At 38.4% G+C, this 17,112-nt stretch overlaps 2 protein-coding genes across 6 annotated transcripts; one reads left to right on the top strand and one right to left on the bottom strand.

The window, feature by feature from the left end:
• Positions 1 to 53: 53 nt before the first annotated feature.
• Positions 54 to 2,180, bottom strand: LOC111606810 (SLC35A4 upstream open reading frame protein-like). Its single transcript, XM_023328094.1, has 3 exons — positions 2,132 to 2,180; positions 1,682 to 1,780; positions 54 to 524 (listed from the first exon to the last, which is right to left on the bottom strand). Exons 1-3 carry the CDS (start codon positions 2,144 to 2,146, stop codon positions 327 to 329), a joined length of 312 nt encoding a protein of 103 aa, XP_023183862.1. The 5' UTR covers positions 2,147 to 2,180; the 3' UTR covers positions 54 to 326.
• Positions 2,181 to 3,502: 1,322 nt separating this feature from the next.
• hmgxb3 (HMG-box containing 3) lies at positions 3,503 to 16,989 on the top strand. 5 transcript variants are annotated; one of them, XM_023329118.1, is made up of 21 exons: positions 3,503 to 3,666; positions 4,077 to 4,240; positions 4,337 to 4,511; positions 5,891 to 6,373; positions 6,475 to 6,582; positions 6,666 to 6,806; positions 6,907 to 7,130; positions 8,233 to 8,342; positions 8,438 to 8,521; positions 8,635 to 8,723; positions 8,808 to 8,912; positions 9,004 to 9,144; positions 9,547 to 9,845; positions 9,966 to 10,093; positions 10,987 to 11,118; positions 11,204 to 11,388; positions 11,472 to 11,694; positions 11,891 to 12,024; positions 12,528 to 12,647; positions 13,903 to 14,112; positions 14,412 to 16,989. In XM_023329118.1, the coding sequence occupies exons 2-21, from the start codon at positions 4,092 to 4,094 to the stop codon at positions 14,976 to 14,978; spliced, it is 3,807 nt and encodes a 1,268-aa protein (XP_023184886.1). In that variant the 5' UTR covers positions 3,503 to 3,666; positions 4,077 to 4,091; the 3' UTR covers positions 14,979 to 16,989. The 5 variants fall into 5 exon arrangements, with proteins under 5 accessions (XP_023184886.1, XP_023184884.1, XP_023184882.1 ...); XM_023329116.1 differs by having other exon boundaries at positions 4,080 to 4,240; positions 5,891 to 6,364; positions 8,635 to 8,912; XM_023329114.1 differs by having other exon boundaries at positions 5,891 to 6,364; positions 8,635 to 8,912.
• The last annotated feature ends 123 nt before the right edge of the window (positions 16,990 to 17,112 follow it).

Here is a 17,112-nt window from a genome sequence, read left to right as displayed (position 1 = left end):
AGGTGGGGAAAGTTTCTGCCTGTTTTCCATATTAAAATCCAAAGGCCTTAATATAAATATAGCTGCTTTAATTAAGCCCTAAGCCTTGTAGGCACAACGTCATGCAGGTGCAATGTGTTAACAGTGGACAGTAGAAATTAAAGCAGGATTAAACTGAACCCAAAGCAAAAGTAAAAACGAATAAAGTTTCTCTCTTTAGGTCCCAAGTGGAATTCCAGTCAAAAGAATGCATCCATAATCCTCCTTACTCAGAAAAGTTCAACTCCAGTCTGCTGTGGACCAGTACCTCCAAGAGCACTTCTTCATTTAGTGAACGTCAGCCCAATTTACTTTGGTCCCTTTTTCATTGTGCTCACGTAATCTTTAACGGTCCTTTCAATGTTAGGCACCTGATAGCTCTGGGCTGCGTAAATGCCAGTGGCAGTTCCCAGCAGCACTCCCAGGAAGGCCGAGGAGCGCAGCTTTGCCACCACATAGCCGACCAAAAAGCCCTTCAGGAAGGGTGATCCCAACACCGTGCTTCCCTACAGAAGGAAAAAAGATGCAAAGACAGTCATTAAAATTTGTTAGCATGTTCCAGTTACCAAGGTGATAAGGTACAAAACGTTTTAAAATGTTATATTTTCAAGCCAGCTTTAAGTTGCCATCATACAGCTCATTTGCTTTAAATTACCTTCAATTTAGATGCTAAAGAAAGGGTTAATGTTGTCCCAGCTGAATGGAGTAGTTATTAAAAAGTGCAGCTCAGATTTTTTTCAGTAAGTTTCAGTGAAGTTGTTACCAGTAAATGGTTCCCTTACCAGTACTAGAAGGATATTGCTGTGAATTTGTATTAATCAAAAGACTCTGGTGGCAGGCCAACAGCATGTCAAACAGGGCAACAACTTTAGTTGATTTTACTTTGACATTAAAGGTTTTCTTTTTTTTCTTTCAAAAAAAATCCAAATTTGGTGGATTATGACTATTTTGCAGTAAAGCAATAAAAAAGGAAAAACATTCTAAGAGGTAAATACTTTTCATAGGCGCTGTAGTGCTACTATTACAAATTTTGCTATGCTACCCAACTCTATTAGAGATACACTAGGACATCAACTTTGAATCAGACAATTATTCACAGCCTAACAAGTGACAGGACAGTCTGAACCTCAAATATCCAAACTATTTTAAAGCTGTGCATGCACAGAACTAAATCAGTAACAATGATGTCGAAGTTGATAGTAAGGAAAAGAAAGTATCAACGTTTAGACTGTATGACTAAAACTATTTTGAGTTTCAGGGAGATGATTTAAAAGTACATAAAGTGTCGTTTCAAGGTAAGTTGTATTTTCTACAGCTAGAAAACAGTCCCTGTAAAACTTTGTTTTGCAGCAGTTAGGTAGTTCACTTATGAACCTAGTATAAATAACTGGCAGGCTATGGCAATGTTTTACACACTGTTTAATTGTTTTACTCAACTAACAAGAAATCAAAAACAGTTGAGATCAGTTTGAACAAAACTAGAGATCGGAAATCAATCACGAATCTCCAGCCTGTTTGTGCCGCTCTTGGTTTAGAAATATATGCAATTAATCTTTTGAGGCACTGATACGTTTCAGAAATATATCTTACAAAAGAATATGTAAAAGTGGACGAAAATGCCCTATTTCAGTGGCATGTGCCCATTCGACCTATATAAGCTCACCTGGGGAAATTCTGCGGATACCTCGGTCTCCACTCTCCTCTGAATCGCCTCCAGCTGATTTTTAAGCCGAGTTAGATCCTTTAACTGTCTCAGAGGATCCTGAAATAAACACAGCTCATGTGAGATATATTTAAAAAAAAAAGAAACATTCACAAACCATACTGAATCCACAATACGTACGTGATTTTAACAGACCGTGGTGTACAGTAAAAGCACACTAGCGGCAGTTTGGGTCATCATCACATACATACATAAGTTTCTCTGAAGGTTTTTTCTGCATGTTCTCAGGGTCGGCTCCTTTCTCTCCCCTCGCTGAGAGCTTCCCAAATGATTGTAACACAGAACTAACATTTTCTGTGGGACACCATATTTTATTGCTCCTCTAACTATTGCTGTCATGAGCAGCAAAAATATTATTTATAATTTAGAAGCCAGACACATCTCACTCACCTTGTCATCCGCCATTTTTTCGGTCAGTCTACTTCTTCTGGAACAGACGCAGAAGTTGCATTAGCGCCACCTGCTGGACAGGAGATTGGTAAAATAGAGGAACGGATAAAAGCAGGATATGTCAGCTGTGAACTCTTTAGAAATAATGTTGTTGATGAATGTAAGGCCTTGTTAAATGTAAATGTAAAGCGTGTTTTCCTTCTACTTGTAAGAATAACAGAACTATTCGTACCCTGTTTCAACAAGATATTATTTCTGCACCTTCATCTGTTTTCTATTGGAAGAATTCTGTCCCTGATTCACTGTGGAAAAAGGTGTGGACTCATCATCAGAAACTTTTCATAAACAACTAAATGAAAAATGCCTCTTTTAAACTGTTACATTGAATTTATCCTATTAATCAATACATAATGAAATATACTGTATTAAAACAATAGACCCCAACGGTAAGTTCTGCAAAGAGTATCCAGAAACAATTAGTCATTTATTCTGGAATTGTCGTATCACAAGAAAATTTTGGAAAGAGTGAAATAACTTTATAAATTGTAATATTGATACTAAATGTTCTCTGAGGTATGAGCATATTATTTTTGGCTTTCATGGTAAGAATACTAATGCAGACAAAAGACTGGCAATCAATCTAATTATATTTGGCAAATTTAATATTCATAAATGTAAATTTTCATCATCGTCACCCTTTTTTTTTTTTTTACAGTTTTGGTTAGGGAAATCGAACTCTATTTATCCACTATTTCCAAGAGTATGCACAAATAAGCTGTAAACACATATATACATTTTGTAGATCTCTGAATATTTTTAATTTGTCATATCTTCTTTCTATTCTTTTTGTTTTTCGTACCAATGTATTTACTGTTGAAAGCTACACCCCTGGTAAACTTTATAATATATTGTGTTCTGTTTTTTGCTTTTCTTTGTACTTGTAAACAAAGATGCTCATTAATAATAATAATTTTTTTAAAAAGACTGCCAAAAAAGGCTCTGTTAGCAAAAACTCCTTTAGCAAAAGCAAATCTTCTCATTATTACTATTAATTGTTATTAATAGTAAAGTTAATCCTGCTTTATATATATATAGCTATTAATTAAAGCAGGATTAACATTACAATTAATAGTAGTAATGAGAAAATTTGCTTTACAAAACGTCATAATGTTTTGCACAGGCTCAGAAATTACGACTGAATTAGTCTTTGGAAACAGCGCCTCCATGTGACTGCAATGACAACGATATTCGGGACGCAAGAGTCAATTTCACGTGTTAAAAACGTCTTACGTGATTGGATCGGACATATCTATCGCAAAATCTGATTGGACGAAGCCCATAGCAACAAATCGCCATGTTTCTTCTCGCCAGTCGTTTTGTCAGCTAGGACTATTTAGCTTTTGCAGTCGTTTATACGTGGTAAATCTTCGCTAAAGCATAAAAATGAACATAGAGGTGTTCCTCACCATTTATGCAATGACAGGCTTCTCCCAGTAGATGCTTGGAACAGTTTCTTAAAGGTCGGAAGATAGTAGGTAAGGCTTCAACAAGACGGCATTTCATTGGATAGTTGACTAGGCGTGCAGGCAGTATGAACACACGCCATTAAACCAGTGAGTTTCACATGCACGTTTTTTCAGTGTAGTTTAGTTGGCGATACTTTTTTTCTGCAGTACTATGTTCAGTGTTTCGTCGCAATTATGAGTCTGAGCTTACTTGCTCTGCATCATTTCTTTCCTTTTTGCAAGCAAATGCGTGGCAAATGCACTGTAACGTTGCATAAACAGACCAACATGCATTCTGAATGTTTAAGCAATTAAGCTGTAGTTTCATTATTCTAGTGTTAATTGTAATTGTCGGTAGAGGGAGGTAAAGTTGCACACTCATCCTGCAAATAAAGCATCTATTTGAAGGTTTGGTAAACTAAATCCATGCGTTTTATTAGCAGTGTCCTTGATCCATGGAAGACATGGACAATGTGGAGGTGTTAGAGGTTGTGAAAGTAACTGAAGAAGTTGAAAATGTGTACAGCCAAGTGGAGATGACGTCCCCCAAAAAGAAGCGGGGCAAGGCTGATGAAAACAGTCATGAAAGACCCAAGAAGCCCCGGTAATGTAATGTGGATAACTTGAACTGTCTTTTTATGGACCTGTAGTAATTCTTTTGATGTATTAATTTGTATATGTGATTTATCATCTGTCCCAGATCTGCCTACCTGCTCTACTACTTCGATGTTCACCAGGTTATGCAACTCGGAACCCCAAATCTGCCTCAGTCTGAAGTCAACAAACGAATCAGTGAGAGCTGGAGGAGGCTGAGTGTAGCTGAGAAGAGCTACTATCTGGAGAGAGCCAAGTTGGAAAAGGAGGGGATAGACACAGTAAGTTAGACATATTAGCAAAGTCATGGATCATAAACTAATTTAGTCTTGTGGAACTTTCAGGACTGAGAATTTATAGACATACACATAAATTGAGGGTCTTCTTTTAATGTGAACGGCAACATGTGAAAGAATAATTTGCAATAACCTGCTGCGTAATTGTCAAAACCACTTTAAATTATACTTTTTCTTTATGCACCGTTTGATTCAATATCAGTGTTCAATCTTGGTGAGTTATCACCCATCCACCATTTTACTGAATCATTAATCTGACAAACTTTTAGATGCTCTTGTGGTACATAGACATGTCTCTGCGGATGTTTTCACAAAAGCCCCAGCATTATATACTATCTATGAATGTTTCCACATTCTTAGAATATTCTAAATAGCATGGGTAATCAGAATCAGAATTCCTTTTATTGCCGTTGTGCACAAGGAAACACAATAAAATTTAAATAATAACACTAGAGAAGCTGGAAATTTTTTCGTCATTGATGGAAAGGCTTAATGCAGGGGTGTCCGAACTCGGTCCTCGAGGGCCGGCATCCTGCATGTTTTAGTTCTCTCCCTGGTTTAATGCACCTGGATCAAATGATGGCTCATTAGAGGCCTAAGAAGAACATTGACTGCATTGAATGCTTTATGTGAGACAAAACACAACTTGAAACCACCACAATTGTAAGATGTACTTCTGGCAAAAAACACACTATGAAGTCTGAAGTAAAACATGTTGTTTTCAGCATCAGGCTGCCAACAACAAAGGAAGGTGCATTCATCTTGTTTTGCCTGGAACTGTTTCCCCCCCTTTTTTATTTGTCACTGTTGATAAAGTCACAAATAGTTCCGAATACAAGCTCCTAAGCCAGAATCCTTAACTATATCCAGTAGATATTCTGTGGTTTCTTCTAAGGATGGCTTTGAACAAAATATGTCTTCATAATCTGTTTTATTAAAGAAAATCATGTAGCAATCCCCTAATCTCCTAGTCTCCCTCCACAAGTCCTTAAAGAAAGACACATTTCTTTGTTTTCATATTTCTTCTAGAAATATATCTTGAAAGTCTTTGAAAAACTTTTGTAGTTTTTGACAAACCAAGAGACACTACATTCCAGTTGTCTTTGAATTAAGTTCTTAGAATTAAACAGACACTAGGGAGAGTATTTTGAGGTAGTTCTTTCTGGTTTGTCAAGTTTTGTCAAGTATTTAGTATAGCCACTTTCCCTAAATTCACAAGATTCACAAGTTTTGTCTTGATATATATCTTAAGTTTGCTACCAGCTGAATGAATGAGACTAAACTGATTTTTCCTCATCTTTTTCTCTGGTGTGCTTTCCGAAGCCTTTAACAATTTCCTTACTTGTGAATTTTGTTTTCCTCAGACATCTCAAAGCTCCAGTAAACACCTGCCGGGCTTCCGCAAAATTCTCCCCAGAGCCAACTGCTTCCTGGTGCCCAACAGCGCCTCCTCCAACTATCAAGCTGTAGGCTCTCAGTCAGAAGTGTGCATCGAATCGATTGATTTTTCAGCTGAAGGAAGCTTGTGCTCGGTCGCCCTCAGGGTCCCCAAGTCCAAGGTAGCACCTGTTGACTTGGCCGCTGAAATGGAAATTTCAGAACCCCCCACTGTTCCCAGTGATACAGCAGAGGAAACAGTGGTGCCTTCTTATGTGACTCCCCAAAGAACTTCGCCATGGTCTTCATCCAAAACCCTGACCTCCACAGACATCCAGGGCTCACAGGGTTCTGTTGATGAGATGCTGAATGATGTATCACTGAAAACAAAAGCCAGTGGAGTAGCAGTGCAAATGATGCAACGAGAAGCTACGCAGATGGTGACCATTGTGCCCTCCCAGGTGAGATCTGTGCGTAAATGATTTATGACAGGAATTTAATGTTTAAATAAAATGTTTCAGCAAAGCAGTTTATTTCAGTAAGTGTTTCTCCCAATTATCCTTCATTCAAGAATCAACTGGAGCCTCATCCTTTAGCAGGCATTAGTTCCCTGCAGCCAGTCATGATGATTTCTGTAGGGGCCAAATCAAACCAGATTCCCAAACCTTCATATAAAATGGTAAAAAGCCATATTATTTTTTGCAGAATTTATTATAAAATAAATTTTGAAAAAAAAAGTGAGTTATTTCTTCTTTACTGCAGTCTGTAAAGACATACACAAGGAGAGGTCGGGGGAGGTGTCTAAATCCTGGCTGTTCTTTTGTTTACGTCACTCGACACAAACCACCTACCTGTCCTGAGTGTGGGAGCCACTTGGGAGGAAAATGGATACCTGCTGTAAAGGTTGAGTTGCTTTTAGCAGGCAATATTTGATATAAGGTATTCTTTACAGCTCTGATTCAGTTGACTCAGTTGGTTTTGACTGCATTTGTGTTTCTTCTAGGCTAAAAGGACACAAGATAAAGCTGGTGCTTCCAAGCTAACAACTGACAACAAGAGTAACGAAAGCTGTCAGGCTGCACTGCATGTTTCTGCAGACACCAGTGAAACAAAGTCTGGTGGCGACAACAAGGAAGGACAAGCTCATCGGAGCAACAGAAAACAACCTGCACTATCAGCTGCAGCACCACCAGAGGGCAGCAGCACCACACCTCTGCCTCAAATATGGTAAACGTCATAGTCAAGTGTCTTATCAAGGTGTTGGTCATTTTACTTTTCCACAGTTCGGTATCTTTGTGATTTTTAATGTGGCGTTTTTAGTTGTAAAATTAGACTTACAAAATAACAATAGTTATAATAACTGATTTCAAGGATTTCTACTGTCCTCAAAACTGATATAAATTCTTGCATCTGAAATCACAAAACTTGAGGAGAATATTACAGACGTTGCGAAAGAAAGATAGAGGTGAGGGAAATGTTTAATATTCTGTTCACAGTTATCTGTAAAGAAATACAGTTATGTGACTACTATTAGGAGAATGCCTAGTTATTCTGATTGACTCAGGTGTCATTGTCTCTCATAATAAGACTCAACTATATAACTCAAATAAAGGAAAATAATGTGTATTGCAGAGTCTTAGAATTTGATTAAATTACAGATGAGATTTGGGCATAACTGTGACTTTCTATGGCTATAATTCATAATGATATTTAACTGTAAAGAGGAAAAAATGCACAGTGGCTTAATGACATGGTTATGTACATGTTTCTTTACTGGTGCAGAATGGAAAGAGGAGGTGACATAAAACTTTGTCCAGGATCAAGTTGACCATGTTACATATTACATATAAACAAGCTGACCCTAGGACAATTTAGAATAAATATAGAACCTTCAAACATCTTTATTATTAGTTGTTCAAAATCTTTAGAAAATTGTTGTTTCATTTGAACTTGAATATCTACATATTTCTGGTTGTTTAAAGGAATTTAGTGAAAAAAAAGCTATTGTTTTTTTCTATCTTAGAAGAATTTTGTCAGTGTAATCCATTGGTCTTTTCACGTTTGTTTGTATTTTTTTACCCCTCCAGGGGTCTTTTGTGGGCTCTAGTGTCCCTTAAATGAAAGTAGGCTGACAGGAAACGGGGAAGGAGAGGGGGGAAGACATGCGGCAAATGTCGTCGGGTCCAGGACTCGAACCCGCGACGGCCGCGTCGAGGACTCAAGGCCTCCAAATATGGGTCGCGCTGTCCCCTATGCCACCACGGCACTCCCTTCATGTTTTTTTTTAATGAATATCTGACTGCACTCTTTTATTTTTTTCCTTTTAAAGTAAACAAACAAAAGCGACTACTAAAAGCACGCATCAGAAACCAGTGAAGAGCTGTGCTGTTGTTCAGAAGAGGCCTGTGAGACCCATCCTTCCTGCCGTCTGTAACCCAGGTAACACTGGACAAACGTCCCGTGGCATATACGTCAGGTAATAAGCTGTTCTTACCTGGGTCAACATATTTGCTTGTGTTTGGGTTGATTCACAGGCAGCACTGTGATTCAGATCTTAACTGTTACACCAGAGAAAGAAAAACCTCAAGGTGTCTCTAAAAGCAACCATACAGCAGCAGGTACATTCACCACTTGGTGCTGTGAATGTGTTCACAACACATTTGAAATGCATGAAGAAGAAATGTAATTTCTAGATGTACTAGGTGTTCATCTGACGTGGTTGTGCTTGTAGCCACAGTGCCTCAAGAGATTCTGTCAGGTCTTAAACCCAGCACTTTAAAGCAGCTTGGCCAGACCGTCCCAACAACAACAACCATCCAGGTGAAAACACACCCATCAACTCTGAAAACACAGAGTGACAGTGATGAGGTCAAGTTTCTTCACTCACTACATCCCCTTCTGCAGGATTCCTCCGTCTCAGCAGACAGAAGTAAACATGTGACTTCCACTCCTGACACAGGTGTGAATGTTTTGTCCCTAGTGCCTTTCAGACACACGGTTTCCTGTTTTGTAAGTAAACCTTGTGCTTTTTATGGAAAATTTGTTTCTCTGTGGTTTCTTTTCTGTTTGTGTGACAGATTTATTTTTTTGCGTGTTTCAGGATTTGGGGCTATCCACAGCACGAGGCAGAGGCCGCTGTAAGAACCCGGCCTGTGACTACATGTATAAGAACCGCCACAAACCTGCTGTGTGTCCAAAATGTGGCACCGAGCTGACCAGAAAGAATACCAAACCTCCAAAGGTAGGAGAAACACAACATCCAGATTATTTGCAAGGTGTAGTTGAAATGGAGCTCAGCACAACGACGGCTCAGTGACAGCTGCTTCAGTAGACCTATGACGGATAACTGATTTTTTCTCTTTAGGGCTTTCACACATTTTACATTTTTTATGACTTAGTTATTGACCTTTTTAATGTTCATCACATTTTGATGCTATAAGGTGTTGCCTCTTCTTTCCCTCAATAACAACTTCCACACCAAAGAGTGCTGTCTATGAGTAACCGATCAATAATCAGGTTTGGTCAAGTGCAAATCAGCCAATTTCACAGCACTAATCAAATTATTTATATGCAAACACGGTTTGATGATGCTGACTGCTGTGTGCATGAAATCCTCTCACTAACTTTCTGTTTCCTTCCTCAGTCTGAGACTTTGCTAGATCCCCATCAGGACCTGAGTCCTGCTCAGAGGGACGTCCAGCGCCAGAGCACTTTGCAGCTAATCCGCAGCACCCTGCAGATACCTGAGAGTGACACAGAGCTGCAGGAAACATTGAGCCTCATCCAGGAGCTGAACAATGTTAAAATAGTCTTGGTTAAGAATGGTGAAGGAAGTGATGCTGAGACTGAGACACTGTTGGAGACTGGGTGGCCTCAGTTTTATGAATCAGCAGCTACACACTGTGGCCTGTGTAGCTGCCATCTGTTGAAAGGAGGGCGGGGGTAAGGCCATAGATGATGACTTTTCCCTCGTTTTGCCTCATCATTTTTGCAACCTTGCCTCATGTTGATTTCTGAGATTTAATGTAAACTTGTGTACATGGTTATGATTGGACCTTGTAGTACTGTTGCCGGGCAGGAGGACTGCTGGTTGCTCACCGAGACTCTGATGCAGACGGCGTCTCTGCAGCTCAAAGTGTGTCCCAACCTTCGATGTTTGGCCCTGCACAGCTTTGCAGATCTGCATCCAGGTAATCCAAGCAAATTTGTATAATTCTGAGCATTATTTGTTTTAATTTCGAGGAAAAAACTGTTTTAAAATGTACTCTTTGTGTAATCGGCTGTTAGAATAGGGCTAACCTGGGTTAAACTCTGGACCAGTGGTGAATGTTTCTCATTCACACTGTTTTACCAATTGGCCTCAAGAGGGCGCTACAGAACAACATAATTTGTTTCACAAACTAATTGGATAACTGTAGTATAATTAGTCTTTCTATCATGTTTTTCTCAGGTTCATTCAGAGTGAGTGTGTTACCAAAATCTTTATCATTTTTAATAGTCTGGTGATTATTACAGAATAAAGGATTTGCATGTTAATTTACTTTTTCTAATTTTAGCAATCTTATGCAGCTTCTCCATTTAGCTATTAGCCCCATTTCAGCTTTGTTTTTTTAGTTTTAGGAGCAGATCAGTGTATAATAAATAACAATGCTTCTTTATGTTGTTTGACAGAAAATAAAATTTTTATGTCTAAGCAACAGATGTTTCTGTTTTTAGTTATTTTTTTCTCTGAAATGTGATTCTAGTTGTCTCATTCTTATGAATTAGAGTTTCTAAGAAGCACCTTACGTAAATTCCTTCAAAACTCAATCATTATCTGAGGATCCCTGCCAACAGGACAACCTGAGAGGAGCTTTTAATTCGCCTTGCAGAGTTTCTCTCAACTCACATGATTAAATGGATATTGTATTAGCTGAAGGTCTCTCTTTCTGTATCTCGGCATATTTAGCTTGTTTCCTATTTTATGGCATCCATGGAGAGTGAGCCACATGCTGTGTCCATACAGGAACCCAACATAACCTGTAATACTGTGTTAGAATAGTTAATCATTTCTGTCTAATAATTTGCTTACTGGTTTGTTCAGGTTTGTTCAACGTTGGGAATCGACTTCTTGTAAGTCTTGACTTATTTCTGAAGATCAGAGCCAACATCAAACTGGGCCAGACACCATCTCTAGCTGCTCAATCTGTGTTTGACCAAATCCAGAATCATCCAAGTAAATTCCAGTTTACCTCTTCATGCATTTATTCAACAGTAGATTTTTTTTGATCAGCCTTTTGATGTGTTTGCTCTTACATTAGTCCATAGTCTTACTCCAGAGGAATCATCTCAAGTTCAGGAGCTTTTCCTGAGCGGCTACTGGGCCTTTGAGTGTCTGACGGTGCGGGATTACAACGACATGATCTGTGGCTTTTGTGGTGTTGCCCCAAAAGTTGAGATTGCACAAAGACACAGAAACGACGTACTGGAGCTGAAGAATGTGGAGGTGACAGACTGTTTATGTAATCTGTAACATACCTATAATTTTTCAGCAGATTCGGGAAGGTGATGCGCCTTTTTACTCTGCAGTTTACCTGGCCGGAGTGTTCAGTCTCAGACGAAGTTCATGTGGATGACTTCTGGCTGACCATGGAGGGGGAAGCGATCGAGCAAGCGGCTTTCCCTGCAGACATCCCCATCACACGGGTGGATGCTTCCATCATTGCTCCTTTTGCACCACCTTTGATGAGGAGCCCCACTGTCATCAACACAGAGAAGGACAAGCTAATGCCACAAATACAACAGCCTGCAGGTACACACACATGCTGAATTATGTTAGTTACACTTATAACAGTCTCAGACTTGAGAAATAAACAAATGTGTTAATATCGCAATAGCTATTTGCTTTATTTATAGATTAGGAAAATGGATCATGTGTTTATGCTGATGGGACCTTTCTTTCAGTGGGTTGGTTTGTTGGCTATCAGAAAATTTTCTGATGTTTTCAGGAGATCCGTCAGCTTTGGTTCGTCTCATCCATGACGGTCAGCTCAGACTCGACAGGGTCGAAGATCACAGTGAGGATGAGTTGAGAACCATACTGGATAGCTGTGGGGTGGGCCTCACCCCTGGCTCCACGAAGGTGTGTGTTTGTCTGGGAAGGAAACAAGTGAGCCACAACAAAGAGCCTTTTACCAGAGTTTACTGTACTGTTTGAACAAAACCGTTTACACCCTTTGAACTGTTTCATATTTTCCTTCAGAGTTTTTAGCGGGATTTTATCTGATAGACCAAAACAATGTAGTACTTCTGAATTAGAAGGAGAATAACAATTCTTTTACAAATATATGCATTTATATTCAGTGTGTCTTTACTTTAACACCCTTCAATAATACACAGTGAAATCAGAGTAGTACAGTAATATTATTTCAAACAATAGAAAAACTATAACGTTTACTGTTGCATTTAATGCACACCAATCAATTTCTCTCTAAATAAAAAATATCTTTCACGCAAAACCTGCGCCTTTAGGTTGTCTGGGTTAAATCTCCTCTTCATATGTTCATTTGTAATTTGGCTCTTTAATTATTCTTAAAATGAGTGTTCTTGTTTCAGTAAGTCATGTTTTCTGTGTCTCACTGCTAGAACGAGCTTCTGGCCTCCCTGGTCAACCTGTACACACATGTTCACAGTGGCCCTCCCACGGCTCCACAGCCACCCCCCCATCTCACTGCAGGCAAGCTGTCCAAGGTGTGCCCCCACAAGGTGAAACATTGGTTCTCTTATTTGTACATTTTTTGCATATTTTTGTGTTCAACTTGTACCCTGCCCCTCCTATACCTTCTGTTCTGTTTCCATTTATTTATTTTTATTACAAATCCCCTCTCTGTAATAAATGCTGGATGTCATGTTGGGATGAGCTAAATAGGGCAGGTCAGCTTGAGTGAATTTAGGTTCTGACAATCGACTGCTAAGATGATAAATTCAGTTGCCATCATTGTTGTATTTTTCCCTTCGCTATTCAGCCACTAAGTTAGTTTCAGTGAAACTCAAAATGGCTCTGATTAAAACAAACCCATAAATGTTATCATGTTCCCAGACATAAATTAAATCAATCAATTCGTACTGAAGCCATTATAACTGTGTGACACTTTAAGCCTCCAATACAATCCATTGTATGCACATAATCCATAAGCAGTCTGGAAGTATCTTCTACTTCTGGATAGGCATTATGTCCATCCATCCATGACACATTAACTGCTTCATTAGTTCCTCCATCCAACTATCAGTCCATTCAGAACTTGCTATGTTTCTTGTGATTTTTGTGGCCTAAAATTACAGATTTTTGTGGTACCTTTTTCTAAAAGTTGCAGATTTCTTAGATTATTTGCCATATTTGAAATAACACCTTTAGTGCACATAAAATACCATCATGAGGAGTCGTCAAAGACAGTAATACTCCTTGTGTTTCCAGACTCAGAGTAGATAAATCTAAAGTTTGAGATCATGAGTAGAAGAACAAAAAATAGCAACATTTGTATTAAAGAAACAATGGTTAGAGGACATCTGCTGTTTTTTCCAGTGTGGACAGTTGTTTTATGGACAGAACGGGTACAAATCGGCATTAATAGCAAGAAAAAAGTCATTGTTTTTAGGTTATTTCCTTGATCTCCTCTTCTTAGTATCTAGTGTATAAACTAAACTAGTGTATCATCACTCCCAAAGAGGTTGTTGTAAGAACTCTTTTCTTCAACTGTGTCATGGTTGTGTACTCGCTCACATGCAGACATAGCGGTGAAAACTTTACAGGTTTTACATTTAAACTTTATAGGTTTTACATTTAAAGTCTGACCTTGATGAAATAATTTGCTATTGATTCAATTTAAAAGTGGAGAAAGAGTTCAATTAATTCAATTCAATTAATTGACGTATTGATTATTGCATAAGGATTTTCACATTATTTCTGGTTGTGTGTTATGGTTTTAGAACACTAGATGTTGTTTGCTCAACCCGCCTGTAGGTGGTGTGTTCCTCTAAGTACTTGGTGAGAGGAGAGACAGCTCGAGACCACGTCGATCTGCTCCTCTCCTCCCGTTACTGGCCTCCAGTTTACGTTTGCGACTGTCCTCGTCAAGTGGCGCTTTGCACTGATCTGCAGTATCCAGAGTTGGCAACACAGATGTGGGGCAGAAACCAGGGCTGCTTCTCTGACCCCTTTGAAAAGCCAGAAGTAAGTGTCTCCAGAAAGTCTACAGCTCAGAAGCCTTTATTCAATTGGCATTTATTCAATTAAGTCAATAAATTTACAGGAATACAAATAAAGAAGATAGAAAGACTAACTAATGTTCTACACTGACAAAAGCATAATCTATGTATTGATTGAATACACAGCTCAGTTAGATGCAGATTTGATTTAAATCTAGTGAATAAATCCAGTAAATGAAACGTTTTTTTGTTTTTTTATAGCATTCTGTGACTCTTATGTTTTCAGTACGTTTCTGCCCAGACAAACTTTAGTTTCTGTTTCAGTTTGTGACATGCCCTGAGCTACAGGACCAGCCGTACACCGCTGACCTCTCCTTGGTAGCAGAGAACCAGCTGGTTCACCCCATCACAAAATCCTCCTCTTGCTGGCTGGTTTATCCTCCAGGAGCAGCGCGGGACACTCCCGCTCAGGAACACCACTGCATGATCCGCTGCAGAGATCTGGAGCCGTATATCAATCTGCTAACAGAGCTGGACTTAAAGAAAGAGGAGCATCACAAAGAGGAAAGTATAAAGGAGCAGACTGACATACCAGAGAATGACTGTTTTAAAGAACCAGAAGACAATGTGAACGCAAAGTCCATAATTTTCAACAACACAGCTTATTACTACTTGTACAACCGACTTGTAGACTTCCTCAGCAGCAGAGACATAGTAAACCAGCAGATCAACCAGGTTGTGAAGGCTTGTCAGCCTGGAGAGGTGGTCATCAGAGACTCTCTATACCGACTCGGAGTGGCACAGATAAACACAGACGAAGATGAAGGTACGAGATTAGACGCACAGACAGAGGAAGAAGGAGAGAAACAACTAATGGTTCTAAGCAATTAAAAAATAAAATCTTGATTGGACTTTATAATGCTATAAAAAGAGACTTGGGGGCAAGGATTTCAGAAGCAGTGTAGGACTAGAAATAACTTTTATATTACGGAGGAGACAGAATAAAAAAATGATACGGTGCTGGTCACATGTTGAAGGGTGAGTTGAAATCTGTAGAAGTGAAAGCTGTCACAGACTGTAGAGATTACTGTTAATATATTGAGTTTTATTAAGTTTTTTAAGCGTATGAAATGCTTTCCAATGCTTTTTCCAAGCATAAATAATAATACTACTGAAGACTTTAAAAATTGATGCTTTGATGCTTTTTATGAAATTGTCAGTTGTAAATGATGAGTCTAGTTTTGGTTTCATGCCAAGATGTTTATGAAATAAGTTCATATGGTGACAAATCCCAGGCCCAAGTTTTGACAGCAACTGATAATAGATTCCTATATTATGATAAAGCTGCTTTGCTTTCACTTTTTTTTACACAAAAATATAAAACATGATCTGCTTTTGTCTTAAACATAAAAGTAGCAATTTCTTCTGCTTCCAAAAATAATGCATTTACATGTAATATTGGTCATTACATGTAAAGTTTATTTTATATTACACAGTTGTTTTGCAGGCATAGACATAGCAATTATTTATTTTGATATAAGCAGAAAATATAAACATGCTAAATTTGTCATTTTTCGCAGCATATGGTCCTTAATATTCCATGTCATGACAGTTTTTAAAAAATGATTTCATAATAAACTGAATTTGTTGTACTTATTGCAGGAACAGTGATGTAGCTTTCTTTCAGTCAGCTGATCGTTTACAGAGAAAACTCTTTGGTCTTTTCCCTGACATCTCAGTGAAAGGACATTTAATTATAGAAATTGTATGATGGAGAAAATTCGTAACTTTGAAACCATAACTTAAAAACGTTGGTACAGTATACTGTGGTCCCACTAATCGGTCTCCTTCTGACTACAAGAATGTAAACTGAGCTAGTGCAAACCTTGTTCTGCATCGTTATTCATGTGCCATATTTATAGCATTTTTTATATCAAGACATTTCTGCTTTGTGTTTTACAGGCTTACCTCTCTATAACTTTGTGAGCAGATTTTTATAGCTATATTGCGTATCTGCTTTTTTCCACTGGGTTATAATATAAAAATGGACCTCAGAGAGTAGTGTTTAATTTGCATGATATTATTTTGTGAAAAATATATATTTAATGTGGGCTGCTGTATGAATTGATATAATATGTATGAATCCATTGGCCTTTAAGAAACAACAAAAGTTATGTGTACTTTTTCAGATCTTCTGCTTGGTGCTTATTAAAGCAGAGCAAACATACATTTACCTGCCTAAGGTTGTTGATGTTTGTTCACCTGTATGTCAAAAAATCTTCAGGTCACTGACCAGGCCCTGCCTTGTAGTTCTAGGCTTTCTCAGGAGCGTTGATGTTCCATAAGATGAAATCTTAAATGAAGTCCCACTTCCAGGGAGATTGACAGTCATCTTGAGTTTCTTCCAGTTTCTTATAATTGCAACAAGTGTTGCCTTCTCACCAATCTGTCTGGCTATTGTTCGGTACCCAATCAAAACTCATCAAGCAGGTGCGGTTAATAAAAGGTAATCAGTGGAAGGTTAGGAGGGATTCTTAAACATGACAGGTTTGTGAGAGCCACAGTCCTTTCTGGTTGGTTGGTGACTAAATAAATTTAATTTATTAGATAAAGATCATACAATGTTATTATCAGATTTTATTTTCTACATTCTCTGCCTCACGATCGAAGTGTACTTAAGAAGAAAATTACAGACTCGTGGTGCATTTCTCTCGGTCTCTTTGTGTCTATATATATCTTGTTATGAGATAAATTAGCAACACAGCTAGCAACTTCAGGAAGACTGGAAGCATTGTCCTTCCGTGCAACTGGTTGACAACTTCAAATAATCACTAGAATTGATTAACTTGTGCAATTTTGAAACTGCAACCAAGAATCAACATAGAAGTCAAGGTCAATTGTTTTTCTCTCATCAGCAAATGGAAAATTAAATTATTTAGATATTTGTTTTGGACATAAGTCATAAGTCATTTAGTAAAATAAATTAATCTGCAAATGATGTGTGACTTGTTAATTTTAGTCCCTG

The sequence above is a fragment of the Xiphophorus maculatus genome, chromosome 23, assembly GCF_002775205.1.
Source record: "Xiphophorus maculatus strain JP 163 A chromosome 23, X_maculatus-5.0-male, whole genome shotgun sequence".
In the NCBI taxonomy this organism is placed as follows: domain Eukaryota; kingdom Metazoa; phylum Chordata; class Actinopteri; order Cyprinodontiformes; family Poeciliidae; genus Xiphophorus; species Xiphophorus maculatus.
Note: the sequence above shows the minus strand (reverse complement) of the source record. Positions and strands in the feature narration are given on the sequence as shown.